A 15,285-nucleotide genomic window follows, 5' to 3' on the forward strand; every position below is an offset into this window, starting at 1 on the left:
TTCCATAAAACCAAGATAAAAATAAGACCATGCAGTTTCTACATCAGCACACAGAACGATCAAACCCAAACAGATCATGAACAAAACCCTGTTCCACAAAATGTTTTATGTGTCTCTTAATAATAATACGAGGTTTAACCTTTTGGACCTTAGTGTCCCTAATTGTGGCTACAACACAGTGGTCACTCACATCATTTGCAAATACTCCCACAGATGGGTATTTATAGGGAACATTAGTTAGAATGAGATCAATTAGGGAGGATTTATTAGGGGACTTAACGTTAGGGCGAGTAGGACTGTCAACAATCTGAGTAACATTCAGAGAGATACAAAGGTTTTTTAAATCCTCTGATACTGCAGTTAACCAGTCCCAGTTAAAATCTCCAAGTAGCACTATTTCCTTATAGTCTAGTTGCGATAAAAGTTTTGCTAGTGAAGACAAGGAGTCCTTGACAGCTGAGGGGGGTCTGTAACACCCCACCACCATGACTTGTTGCCCCTTTGCCACTTCTATATTTAAGGCTAAAAATTTGAATTGCTTACTGAGAGATTTGGAAACCAATGTGGTTACACTGAACTTATTCTTAACATAAATGGCAACGCCACCACCTTTATTAGGCCGGTCGGTACAATACACATTATAACCATTTAAGGATATGTCAGAGGCCAAAATAGTTTTATTTAGCCATGTTTCTGATAACACAATGACGTCAGCGTCAGTCGAGCTTGCCCAAATGCGGACAAAATCTAGTTTACCTAACAGACTGCGCACATTCAAGTGGATGAAACCCAACCCAGATGTAGCTTTAAAATCAGCAGGAGTAGCGATCTGACTACTACTACTGGGCGGACCAGGGTTAGGTTGAACATTTCCTGACAGTAATAACAACAAAAAAACCAGGCATCTTTTCCTCTTAAACGACACACATACATTGTCATCTACTTTAGAATCACCGGAAAAGTCTGCGAGAGTTTGATTAGAGTTTAAGAAGCAGTCCTGAAGTACCATCATCGCAGGCAAACAAAAAAGACAAACATATTTTGTCGAGCAGATTGTCTGCGACAAGGCAACCGGTAATTGTTTGTGTAACACATCCGACCCTTTGCAGGGGATGCCCACTGCGGGTGGCAGAACAGACCTGAATCCAGTAGACTTCTCAGAATGACTAGAGATCTTCTCATAGTCCAGAACAGTTAACAGGCACAGCAGAATCACGATATGGGCCATTTTCCCAGACCAGCACACAGTATCCGCGATGTTCCTGGGGCAAAAATCCTCCTCCTCACAGCAGCAAAGGACAGGCGAAAGCAGCACAGTACTGAATGTATGTAAGTCGCTTTGGATAAAAGCGTCTAACAAATGACATGTAATGTAATGTAATGTAACTTTAGCTACTTCAACAATTCAGATGAAAAATATAAATACAATTATTAACAATAATTGATTATAACATATACTGTATAACAGGTTAAGATAAAACTTGTGTTATCTGCTTCTCTGCAGTATATATTTAAAAAACGAAATAAACATCACTCCTCTGTTGCTGCTCATCTACATGAGTCTACCGAGGCCCCCAAGTGCATTTGTTACATTATACTGTAGCTGCCGATATATGTATGAATGTATGCACTCGGATGTCAATGTCAGATTAATAACTCTGGACCATCTGAGTGTCATTAATGTTTTACAGAATCCCTCATAATTACAGCAGGGATTAATGAGCGTTAATGTCCAGTCCAACACATGAAATCTTTCTCATCACTACCTCTGATGTGTTTTAGGTTGACTATCCCCATGTCCCATTACCAAGCCTTACTAAATGTTCATCTATAATCACAGCTTGTAGAGGAGATATCACACCCTTTAATGGCACTGACCTATTTCATTTCATTTAATAATTTAATATGTTAGAGTGCAAATGATTTCCTACTAATTTTGTTTGTTATGGGGTTGAGTCTGGGGGAGGAAGGAGAGAGAAGGGCTGCTAGTACTGTAGATAAAAAAAAATGTATTATCAGCCCAGTGTTTGCCATTAACAATTCAACAGTGTACCTTGATAATGCTGATGCTTCGCAGCATTTAAAATGGCCTCCATCACCAAATCACTGTTGTTCTCCTCAAAGAACCACTGTACACAGGCATATAGCTTCTCATATACAGTATCTAAGTGCCCTTAATATTACTAACCTACAGACTTCTACACAATTCTATTTAAATGGTAAATGATTCCCAATATTTTTCATAAAGACTAAAGGCTGCTTATTTTCAATAAATTAACCAAGTATTGATGCCTTCGAAGCACACACATTCCTTCATGAAGGTTATCAATCAAGACTATGGTAATGGTTCATGGTTCGGCTGTAACAGCATGTCTGTATAAATGGTTTATGCCCTCCTTGCTTGGATCATCACAGAAAGCAGGGGCCCTTTCTCATCGATCGTCATGGTTGAAATCTTATTGTCACAGCCAGAACATATTTCCCTTTTTAAAGATAAGGTAGAAGCAGTGAGAGAGAGAACTGTGGTTTGTATCAACATTTATTTTGCAATTGTTAAGCACTACAGAGAGTGAAGCATTTTTTAGTAGAGGGGAGGGTGCTGAAATCCCACAGAGGGAGTGTGAAAATGTAAGAGCGACCATCTGTAATCCATAATCCAGAGAATTCCAGAAAAATCTAGGGTGAATACTTTAATCCTAATCTGATCATTACATTTTCTAACCCCCACAAATAGAGTACCAAAGTTTGAATCTGTAATATTGTGTATTATGGCAAACGCATGGACACAACAAAATGTAATATGTGGGAGTTTATACGCCACAGTCCTTACTTAAAGCTTCAAAAGTCAAACTTCTGTTTTGCGGTTTAATTTAGCATGGGTTAGTATATCATATCTGAGAGAATACCAGTGTGTAATATGTGCATGTTTGTTTCTTGTGTTCCAGCTCAGTGCACATGGAAGAGTCCGCAGTAATGCAAGGAGCCCAGGGTGTCCTGGTTCAGAACTGGCCCACTGCGTCTAGCGCTGCTGGTAAGAATTCTACCTTCACCTAAACCATCACAATTCAATTAAACACTGTTTTAGGCACAGTCAAAGACAATGAAAAAACATTAAAGAAATGAAGGAGTTGATTTGGTATACCATGTGGACATCTGTACAGCACATTCCATGATCCATATTCAGACAAAACCCTCAAAGAGTATCTTAAACCAATAACTCTACATTCCTCAAGAGCTTATCAAACCACAAGAGAGTAATAAAATGAGGAATACAGATATATCATTTACGAGACCCCCCCCCCTAACCAGTCCTAACACTTCCCACTGATGCAGGGAGAGGAAATTGCACATGCTACGTAGGCGTAGATAGATATCTCTGCTCTCTGTATCAGTAAAGGAGACAATACTGACAAGAGAAGGGCGACAGAGACACAAATGTATTGGATTATCAGCAAGATGTTTACAGAGGAATAAACCACTGAGCGACAGATGACAAACATTAGAAAACACTATTCAAATACAATTATATATCCTCCACTTTATCTTTCTTGTTCTTTTGCTCTTTTGCACACAAAAGGCAGCTAATAATAGTATTCATATATTTAAATGTAATCATAAGCTTTTAATACATTTATTATGGACATATGGTCATTTGAAACATGGCATCTGTACATAACACAATTGTGTATTATATTTAATGTACAGTTGAAAGCTTTGTAAATAGATTTTAAAATGACTTGCTCTCAAGGAAACACCATTTGAAATCATTTGAGCTATCAGGCCTTTCAGTTGCAAGCTCAGCTCATGCAATTGAAAAAAGGAGTCAAATTAAATGAGTACATTTTGGCAGTGCTTTTGCTGTAAAGCAGATGCAGGCAAGTGACTCATATGAAAGTTTCAACTTCAGCTTGTTACTTGATAACCATTGCGTTTAAATGTAACATTCTACACAACTTGCCACATAGTTGGATACGGAACAAATGCATAAATATTGCAAGAGGTGACTTTCCTCATAATCACAGGGAAGTGGGCTCAAAAGGGATTAAGAGTGAAGGAGAAAAAAGAGTGGCCTGGCAGAGAGATGGGAGAGAAAGGAGAGAAAACTAGATGGAAGTATCTTCAATAAGAGGACTGGAGATACGACGGAAGTGTAATTACATTGTAATTAAGAAAATAGAGATGGCCTGTATGGTGTCTTTCATAGACAGAAGGCGGTGTGCTTGGTAGGCAGACAATCTACCTACACACTCACTACTTTCTCTTCCAGCCACACACACAAATACACACACACACACACACACACACACACACACACACACACACACACACACACACACACACACACACACACACACACACACACACACACACACACACACACCCTCCTCCACTCTGCCATTGATTTGTTGCCTTGGCTGAGGACGTACAGCCTGCAGGCACTTCAAAACATGAGAGATAGAAACAGAGAGAGGTCAGAACAGGCAGCAGTGACGTCTTCAGGGTGGGTCAGTGGTAACAGGATCAGCTGGTGAGGATTTAAGGTGGTCTAATTTAGCACTTTCAGAACAACACATTTTGCAAACACTAAGCTTGCTTCGCCTAAGGGCTAACTGTCCCTTCCTCATGTCTTTGTTATCCAGGTTAAGAATGAAAATATTAGCTGTATTAGCTTAAGGTCAGAAGCTAGGGTTGGATTAACGGTAATTCTGGGTTAAGAGCGTTGGATAATATGAAAATAATGTATTTGTAGAGCTTCCTGACTGGAGCACAAGATTGGGAAAGATGTGTGTTCACACTTTGAAGTTGGTTCTGTTCATCATCTCTCAGAAATGAGAGGAATGGAGATATTGATTCAATGTGGCCTGTCACGTCACTATGAGTCACAGTCTGTGCTATTTCTAGCCAAATCATCTTGTTTGTTGCAGGCTGTGATCCTGAGGTGGACAGCAGGAGTATATACAAGTTGGGTTTGTTGAGGGAATTGTTTGATTGATAATGCTGTTACTATAGGGTGATGGTTTGAATCACAGTAGTTTTAAAATAAAAAAGTGAGATAGAGGTGCAGCTGACAACGCCCCTGCTTCTTCCTCTCCGATTAGTGGATTTGTGTGTCTGCGCGTTGCATCTTATTTAGTGTTTTTAGTGTGTTGTGTGCTTGGCTGTGTTTCTAAGTGTGTTGTGGCTGCCTGCTTTGTGTACTGCTCCCGCTGTGACATTGGAGCGCAGCCCACGCCCAGATTAACAGACCCACATTAATGAAATCATGGTTCTGCTTGCTGTCAAACTCTCTCTCACTGTCTGTTTTTCACTCCATGTGTGTCTTTATACTCTGTCTCTCCCCACTATTTCACAAGTCTGAGTACAAACCAAAGGCATAGAGGGCTTCAGAGATAACTGCGCAGTATTGCAACCATCCCCTTGAGAGATTGGGCAGAGAGAGGCAGGGAGAAGGGGGATGGGCAGGTTGCAGAGCGAGGGATTGAGAAGAAACACACACGCCATAAAGATAGACACGGTAGAGGAGAAGGTGGAGAGGAAAGTGAAGACATGAAAAACATCAACTGGGAGGGGGTGACAATGAGTAAATCAGAGTGATTGAGTGTAGCAAAGAGAGGCTGCTGTTGCTAAGGGAGAGTGGCTAGACTAGACAAGAGAGAGAGAAAGAGGGAGAGGGAGAGAGAGCTTGCAGCATTATACTCCATCAGCACAAGCACTGTCACCATGACTCCTACCGATGTCCTACTGCCGGATGTAGTTTCCACGGCAACCATTCATGGCTTCTAATATTGGCAGGAGAAAGAGGAAGGTGGTGGTGGTGGGGGGGGGGGGGGGCGTTATATAGAGGGGGGTGCAACATATGGTGTGGGCAAACGTGCCGAATCAGGGGGGAAGGGTAAAAAAGAGTGTGGGATCAGGTGAAGGACAAGACAATGGGTGGTGCAGGCTGGAATACGTGTACAAGACCACATGTTAAAACAGAGCAGGAGAGGATGGAGTTATGCAGGTAGGGAAGTACGTGTTTGAAAAGTAAGGGGGTAAGAGGTGTAAAGGGAAAGGAGAGCAGAGGAGTCAGTAACGGAAGGCGAGTGACCTATATTCACTGGGGCGGTGGTGTACTGCAGAGGTGGATGCAGGTTTGCTGTTTTCTGTATATCACACCTACATACACACTGAAAACTATACACAGAGCAAGAAAGGAACACATATTAGAGTTAACAGTAATCCACTGCACCCGGCACTTGTCAAGGCAAAAATAGACTCAAGGTTGGAGGCAAAATGCCAAGAGAGAGAGGTGGTCAAGAGAAGCCTTCTTGCTTCATTTTGTTTCCTCAATGCACAAGCACTTGACGATAGTGTCTGCTCTGTGGCATCTATGGCCATAAAATGTTTGCATTAACATTTACTTTATCATGTTATTCTCATCAGGCAGGAAAGGAGCACGTATCTATATATTTGGTACATTATACATGTGCACATTGTGTGTGATTTGTGATGTGAGTAGTGTAAGGCTATATGTCTTACTTTAGACATGCAGTCTTGGAATTAGGCTGCATTTGATATCAAAATATTTTTGGCAAACACAATCAGAAATAGAACTGCAGAACAGTCTACAAACGGTCAGAGACTTCTCGCAATTTTTAAGTCTCTCCGCCCCATCTGTTTCCTGTTCTTGACGTCAGTTATTTTTCTCTCCTTTATTGTTACTGTTTTTGTTCCCATCCTGCATTTTCTGAGTCTTTATATATCCTGCCAGCTCTCTCCCCTCTCTTTCTCTCTGGAGATTAAATCAATTTCTACATCGGTGTTTAATTCTTTTTTGTCATCGCACATATACTGACATATAAATTATACACACAGAGACATACTGCTAACAATCCAAACTCCCACACATGCCCCTACCTTCGGTGTTATTTTTATTGTGTTAAGCCCTATCACCTGGGATTGCTTGTGTCCACCATCTGCCACATGATCCAGCTGGGAGCAGACGGCAAGGTGCTCAACCTGGCATGAAACCCAAACAGACACACACCAACACACACACACACACACACGTATAAATCGTTGTCTCTAAAATGAATTTGTAGCGGACTCTTCGAAAAACCACATACAGCCATCATTATTGTAAAACTACCCATAACAGTGTTTCTTTTTGTATTTCACTGCTAAGGAATATATGGTAATTCATGCAGGCACTTTTTTTATATATCACAACCAGGCATAGCAGTGGAAACACAGACACATGAATAAGAATTAGGTTCAGAACAGACGCAAAATCACATTTTGTTTCTATCACCAGATACACTAACTGCACAGCACACAGACAAACACAGGGGCTATTTTATAGAAGGGTGTGGTCTCAGCTGAATGTTTGCTATCATAACAATCACATATTTCTCTACCACTGCAGTGTGAAAGAAAAAACCCTCCTTCAGGATCCTTTCATCTTTTTTCCCTCCCCCCACCCTGCGGTTTGGTTTTGAGCATCATGTTCATATCTGTATACCTGCACTTTCTGGCCCCTCTTCTTCTTCCTCCTCCTCCTCAGCCAGTTATGTAACGTTTCACTGCGCTCCACTGCGTTTCTGCCCAACTGGCCGATGGTAGGGCGGGACAAGGGGATGAATAAAGTAGATGTGGCAAAATGGAGCTTGGGTGATATAAATGGCTGTGAAAAGCTTGGGCTGCAATATGGGAGCGATCGGACATTCACACGCAGAGATGTTGGAATTGAAGAGTGCAAAGATAAATATGTAGAAAATATCATTCTATAATGCTAACATATTGATTACAGTGGCTTTTGAGTCGTTCTTGCATTTTAAATACAGAGGGTTTCAGATGCTGCTAGTTACTGATGCATGGAGAGAGTAATAGAGCTGGGAGCATCACTATGAAACAACAACCCATCTAGTCTAATGTGGGTAATGATCACTGATGGACAAGCTGTTTAATACCCAATCACATTAATGTTACCATAAACATTGATAGTCATGATTAAGACTTGTCAATAACTGGGAGGGACGGGTGTTTGCTGGCTGAGTTTTCACGCAAGATTAATTGAAAGGTCAGAGGAAATGAGCGAAAGAGAGAAAGGGAGGTTGTGAAAGATGAACAGGGAGGAGAGAAGTGAAGAAGTGTTGCTCTGCAACAGCCATCGACAAATCAGAATGGAGCAATGTCTCTGTGGAGATCACAGTTGGGCGAGGTGAATCTGTTACCACCGAGAAGGAAAAGACACAGAGAAAAGGCAGGGAGCAAATACAGTGAGAAAAGACATGCAGTATAAGGAGTTAGATACAAATGTGTTGTTTATTGAGGGACTGTATAGCTGGCATTACTGAGCAAATCGCATCAAAACTAAATGTTCTGATTATTTCAAAAGTACTTTATAAACCTCCCACTGCATCAAAGAGTATTATGATGTGACCTTTTCAGTTGAACCAGACATCAGTGTGTCCCATGGTTTGACTTCAGCATCAGACATTGACCCTTTCAACAGAGATACACTGCCCTGCCATGCCCTTTTTTGATCTGTCTGCTCTTACCATGACTCATCACTCTCCGGGGTGTTGTTTTGTTTGTAAATCTAAGTTTGCATCGGGGGACTTGGGTCTCATCGAGTTCCCGCATTGAGTTAGGAAGGTCATTTTCTTCCCAAAAAGAGCGTGGATAGTTCAGAGAAATGCATTGCCAGCACTCCAGTTTTTGTATTTAGTATTATTGTGCTCTTTTTTAATGTTCCTGCCTTCCTTTTGAGATTATAGAATTAGGGTCATGTTTCTGCTTAGGGAGTGCAAAGAGGACTTATCAACTGGGGGAAGACTCGCCTTGTAAATAAATGTGACTCTAGCTGTCTCTGTGTCTACATGTGAAGGAAGCAGTGACTGGATCGGGCCTGTCCTCTCCTAATCTCCTCAATCGCATTGTCAAATTCATTTTTCTCACTGCTGCTCTTGCAGTTGATTTGTCACAGTCAGTGAAAGTATGAGAATCTTTGGGGAAAGTGATGTGAAACAATTCAAATGCATGAACCATGCAAATCTCACTGTGGTCCCTGTCTGACTTTAAAAAAAACTAATCTGAGAGAATTAAACATGATATTGAAAATGGAAACTCAGACTAGGACAGCAACTCAAAATGTGAATTATTGAGCAACCTCCCAATGAATCTATCAATAATTGGGTAATTGTGGGTAATCACAAATTCCTAAATGCCAGGGTCCAAATCCCAGAGCAGTTTAGTGCAGTGTTATTTGTTAATCAATTTATAATCTATGCTCTAATTCAGACATTATTTTGTATATGTTCAACTTCAAGCATTTTAAAGAATTGTTTCTGCGCCGTCGTCTAATTCGACCTAAGAAGCAAGGAAAGGCTTAACAGTGGTGCATGCCTCTGTGATCTGGATTGTATGCCAGCAGGAGATGTCATGTTTGCCATGGATTACTCTGTGAGCAAATCTTTCTGAGAGCTTGTAAATTAAAATGCTAAAATATTGAAAAACAAGTTGGAAGATTAAGTGTTAAATTGACTAAAAGTAAACACTAAAATGGCAGACATTTGGACACATTATATTTGACAAAGTTAAATAATTAATTTCACTATTGTACAAGTAAAGCTTTATAAATGCTAGTGACCAATGGCAAAATCAGTTTTGATCAGTCATCATACTGCAGCACAGTAACAGCCCAACACAAACATATGAACTTCATATGAGACTCTTGTTGGTCTCAGTGATGTAATGGAGAATTTAAATATATCAACCGGTCCCTATTGCTTTAACTACCGTTTGCATTCTCAATGACCCACTATATTTAAGATGACACAGTTTATTTAGTTTAAGAGAGGCAGCATAAATAAAACTGAAACCACACATAGACAAGATTTGAAGATGGTATTCTCTGCCCTGGGTACTGCATGAGGTCAGGCTTCTTCTTCGAGACACTGTTCCTTCTGGTTGGATGGAGCCCTGCTTAGTTAATCTTCCCTTTGGAAAGAACTCAGAAAAAACGTCTGAGAAATAAAATAAATATGTGAGGCAAGAGTGGCAAGTAGGTCATTGCTGTGAGGAAAGAACCAAAGCGACATTATTTTAGCTGGGAGACTTTGATTAGTTTATTTATAGACTAAACCATTTACACCTGCCACTTACTGAATACCAATATGTTGGGTTTGTGTGCACTTTTCCTTCATCTTTGGCAAGACACTGACGTTTCATTCCTCAAAAATACTTGACCACCAATCTAATTCTTTAAAATAATGACTAAGTGTCTACTGTTTCATCATAGAGTGCCATGGATGTTAGTTCGGACTAGGAGGGAGTCTTTGATTTATTGCCCACTTAGCAGTTTCTTCTTGGAGACCTCCCATTAAGTACAACCGCCTCCCGCTTTTTATAGCATGTTATGGCCGTTCCCTCAAGGAATGCCACTCATAGACCGATTCGTTTTTTACAGTGGTTGCAGGGCATCAGTGAACTCTGCAAAATGTAGTATAGTAAATACAGTAGTCCTGAAAGGTGCTTTTTTTATGGCCAGCCACTAGGAATGCCTTTAACAACCACAGGATGTGAGCTCAAAAGGTGCAGATCTCAAATGCAGAAATACAAATGTATTTATGCCAAAGAGAGATAATTATAGACCATGAAAGATATTATTTATAAAAAGGTATTTGGAGATAATGCAGTAGGAGTCATTAAGTATACTGTATATCTTGTGAATTTAACAAGAGGAGACATAGGGACCTATTTGCTTTTGTGCCACAGCAGCTCAGCAACAAAAACTTGAAATCTAGCCATCTTTAAATATACAGGAAACTGTGCTAAATGTTGGTTTATTTAAAGAAGAATACTTGTACTATAGCCATTCATAAACACATACAATGTGTATCTATACATTTTTACAAAACAGAAGTTGTGAGCTCATTAGACGTCACAATCTTTACTATAAACACCTCACATTTTGCACCTGCACTTAGAAACAGATCTATTTCCACATTCAACTGAAACTGTAAATTGGACAAATGTTTGGGAAATCTAGCTGAATGTGTTCTATAAACCTTCCGTATGATACCTCCTCTAAATATTTATTAAATCTTCCACTTCATTTTGAACGCACAAACACAACCTGTCAGATATTGGGCAAATTGTGCTGCAGAATGCATCACATGTAATGCGAAAGGCTTAGTACATGTCAATCTTCCCCAGTTTGTTTGAAGGATTCAGCTTTTCATGTATCAATGAGTCTATACAAATCATAACTATTGGTCATTTGTTATACCTAATCTGTTTCAAGCAAATAGATTTAAAAAAATAAAATAACCCATCCTCCATCTCTGTTTCTTTCAGATGCTGAAGGGGGAGAAGTTTCCCCCCCAATGGGTGCTGGCGTAGACAGCAACAGCTGGCACTTTCGCTATGGCCCCCCCGGCTGTCCTGGTGGACCCCCGCAGCACCTGAAACCTGGCGATGTTCCCCCAGAAGCCTTCATCATCCCTGGATCGCCCGCCATTATATCCATCAGACAGAACCAGGGAGGAGAGGACGACAAGAGCGATTTCATCACCTTTGGAAAGAAAGAGGAGGCCAAGAAGAAGAAGAAGAAGAAGAAGGAGAAGAAAGACAAGAAGGATAAGGGGAAGGATGATGGAGATGAGTAGAGGAGCGGAAAGAGTAACTAATAAAGAAGAAAAGGGCGCTGTTAAAACAGAGGTACCAACCAAAGTCCACTGGGTAAAGAGAAAATGTGAAAACTATTTTAGATTTTCCAATTTAATTGTATTACCTAATTTCACTGATAAGATTCTAAACAACCTGGCCTTACCAAGATTTATTTTACCATCAGTCCCTTACTGAAGGTACATTATTGTTCTTGCCTTGATAACAATAACATGATTGATTTTGCTCCACGCCCCTATGTGCCTACATACCCTGAGTCAACTCATGTCAGTCATCTCTTCCAATAAGGAATGACAACTCTTTGCCCTCGTCTTGAACTTTGTTATCCTTTAACCCACTGGGCACGTTGGCACCTCTGTCTTACCCCCTCCCCAACTGATGTGTAAACCATTCTCTCTGAGAGAAGACAAATACTTTGTACAAGAACAACAAAAAGCTCTGTGCCAGCCAAGGAAAAGAGAGAAAGCGTCAAAGGAGATTGGGACAGATGCATGCCATCTGGAGCTGGACACACACTACTTGTAAATAGCACAGGAGAGTCACTGAAACTAAGGCTTACATGACACTGCTGCAGATTCCTCTGATAGATACCAACAGTGTTTCCTGAGATCTTTATGAAACCACATGCACACATACGCATGCTCACACATTCAAACATAAATACACATACTTACCATGGCAAAGTAGACAAGGAAAGCACTTGAGAACTAGAGAGAGAAATAAAAAAGGAGAGTAAATCCACTGACATCAAATAAATGTGCTTAAAAGTAGACAAGCTTTTTGCCCTGCACTGCGGTGCGCATGTGCACATGGACTCTCTCCGGATGGAAGCAGAATCCTTTGCAACCACTCTGTATTTCCTCGCTGCATTTGAATGACACAGAGAGCTTCATCTCATACCAGAACTCCAACTGAGGAATGCAGAGAGTACCTGAAATATTGAGAAATGGAAGGATATCTCACACTCTCCTGAGGATCACGGAGGGGAGAGTCCTGCTGAGCTGGCTTGTGACTCCGCTTAAAGTCAGTGGACTCTTATGAAACATTACAGAATCTTAGGAGTCTTGAGATTTTGACAACACCTTCTCTTCTCCCCCTGCCGCAGCAAAAGCCTAATGCTTTCTGCTTTGAATGTTTGGTAGCAACCAGTCCTTACCTGATACCTTGAGTTTACAACTGCTCACTTGCTTGTACTTGCCCCAAGCTGCCACGAGCCGTCGTCACCTCCCCCAGCTGCCTTTTTTTCTCCACGGTCACCAATCCCACTGGCTGCCTCTTCATGTGATGATGAAGTTTATGAACTTATTCTGTTGTTCATTTTTTCTCTAACGAGATTACATACTCCTACATTATTTATTTTCTTCCTTTTAAGCTTTAACTGCTTTATGCGTGTCATGCCCATTATTACCCTCAGACACTGCCCCCAGCCCCCGCTCTGACCCCTGCTCAGGATTGATCCTGGGAATGGCCTGCTCTGAACAATGTGGTGTGCTGAGAACAGCATGGAGTAATGTGGATGTGGCCTGGGGAAGCCCAGTCGTGGGTATATGCCCTGAACTCTTGTCAGATGTCTCTCTAAGTACACAACGGTTCAGTGCTTTTAACTTGCGTATACAACAGTACACTGTTAATTCCCTGTGTGTTGCCACTGATGAGAGGGGAGCAGGTGGGATGAAGCATTATACTGGGATGGAGGACTGGGATAAAGTGAGGAGAAGGGTGCCGTGGGCTGGCCCTCCATCTCCGTGTACAAGAGAAGAAAGTTGTCCTCCAAATTGATTGTTTAGGATCATTGAATCACATATTAGCTTTTATCTACATTGTAAACGTAGCATAGACTCTTCATAGATTGTCTCTGCATTTGTAATTGAAAACTACTTAAAAATGGGCATCTAGGGATTCCCATCCCATGGCTATATCCCACCAATCCTCTCTCAGGAGGTTTTGAAAAAGGGGCTCACCCATGCCTCAAGACCTGCTTCTGTTGGTTCCCCTCCCCTGCCTGTAACTTGTTGCCACGTCCCCAAAGTTTTGCGGCTCAGTATGACGTCACTCCATTAAGTGGCTGCTGCATGTACTGCTCTAAGGAAACACATACTATATAGAGAAATATATATATAAATAGATAGATGGCTATGATTTTATTATTTTGTATTATCACTTTTCTGCATTACTCGCACAGGAGATATTTGTATGTACTTCTGTCTCTGCCAAACATCTATGTACTACAATCTTCACGCTCCACCGATGTTGTACGGCATCCACAAAACCTCTTTAGATATTTGTAAATGCTATAGTGTGAGACCTTTCAACGCAAGTTTGTTATTTTTATTTTACCAACTATGATTTTTGCTTTTGAAAACAAGCAATGCTAGTAAAAAAGAAAAGAAAAAAAATCACTCTTTGTGTCCAGCTTTGACATGACGATCTAACTAACACTGTAATATTGTAACTGAAATATGTATGATCCTATGATGAGCTATCACTTCCCTTTCACTCTTAAAAAAAAAATAAAAAATGACTGAAAAAAATATTCCAGTGTATAAAAAGGTATATGTAGTGTATGCTTGTGTTTAGTGAGTTCATGCTGTCATTCTTTCCCAATGTTTGGTGGTGAACTATGGTGGCAATGTGCTGTCCTAAATGGACTGGCCATGATCTGTTGTAAAACCTTTTTTTTGTTTGTACACCTGCTCATCAACTGTGACAGTGAAGTAGTGAATTTCATTTCATTCATTTATTTTCAGACTTTTTTTATTTTTACCTAAATGGATACAGTGGTAATGTGTTTTGTTAATAAATCACTAATAAAGTTTTCTTTCTTAAAAATAAATGTGAATTCATTGTCTTGGGGGTATTAATGTGTGTGTGTGTCTTTACTTTTTTCTTTCTCCATCTGTGATTTGAACAAAGGTATAAATCATTTGGTGATGGAGAGGAAATTCAGAATATGGTTGAATTTAGATAATAACCTAGTTTTTTCAATTCAATTCTATCTCACATGCTCACATTATACATTTCTTCTTTGCACTATCAAGCATTCAGAGACGGACACAGGCAAAATGACCTGTCCAGCACTGAAGCCTCATTTCTCCTTGTTAAAAGCCATGGTCACAGATGGTCCAAACAGTCCCTTGTGAAAAGAAGCTTCCAGACGCAAAACAATTTCATAGAGTGGCTGATTCGATTTATAATATCCCATTGGGTGAGTTTTTAGAGAAGAAAACACTCTCAATAGAGTGACATCATGCTGACCTGGATAAAATGCAACATTGATAATCAATAATTGTATCCAGTCATCTTCTCAGGCAGTCAGCTCAAGTATTTCCTAAAAGGTCATTTAAAGTGATACAGGAACAGTTTTCCCATTCTTACATGTTGTTTGCCTGGAAATAAACATAGATTTAGATGAATTCATGGCCGTGTTAAATAGATAAGTTCCTGCATTTGTTTGTCTTAATACTGATGCTTGGAATATAAACAAATCAACAAATATATGAAAAATCTTGTGAAAATGCTTTTTTATATAATTCCCTCCAGGAGACGACACAACTGTTTCTATGGTTACAGCTATTTGGGGAATAGTCTCTATGGCAACAGCCTTATATTCTT

The 15,285-nt window shown here is 40.3% G+C and overlaps 1 protein-coding gene across 10 annotated transcripts in view; it reads left to right on the forward strand.

Moving 5' to 3' along the window:
- Nucleotides 1-14,506, forward strand: part of LOC117485543 (protocadherin alpha-C2-like) — a 166,235-nt gene extending 151,729 nt beyond the window's left edge. For 9 of the 10 annotated variants that reach the window (XM_034134117.1, XM_034134118.1, XM_034134116.1 and 6 more), the window contains exons 3-4: nt 2,946-3,031; nt 11,344-11,654. In XM_034134117.1, the coding sequence (XP_033990008.1) occupies nt 2,946-3,031; nt 11,344-11,654 (397 nt within the window). Of the gene's footprint in view, nt 1-2,945; nt 3,032-11,343 lie in introns of all 10 variants that reach the window. The other variant, XM_034134113.1, reaches the window with a different exon arrangement.
- The last annotated feature ends 779 nt before the right edge of the window (nt 14,507-15,285 follow it).

This window comes from Trematomus bernacchii, unplaced genomic scaffold, assembly GCF_902827165.1.
Source record: "Trematomus bernacchii unplaced genomic scaffold, fTreBer1.1, whole genome shotgun sequence".
NCBI lineage: Eukaryota > Metazoa > Chordata > Actinopteri > Perciformes > Nototheniidae > Trematomus > Trematomus bernacchii.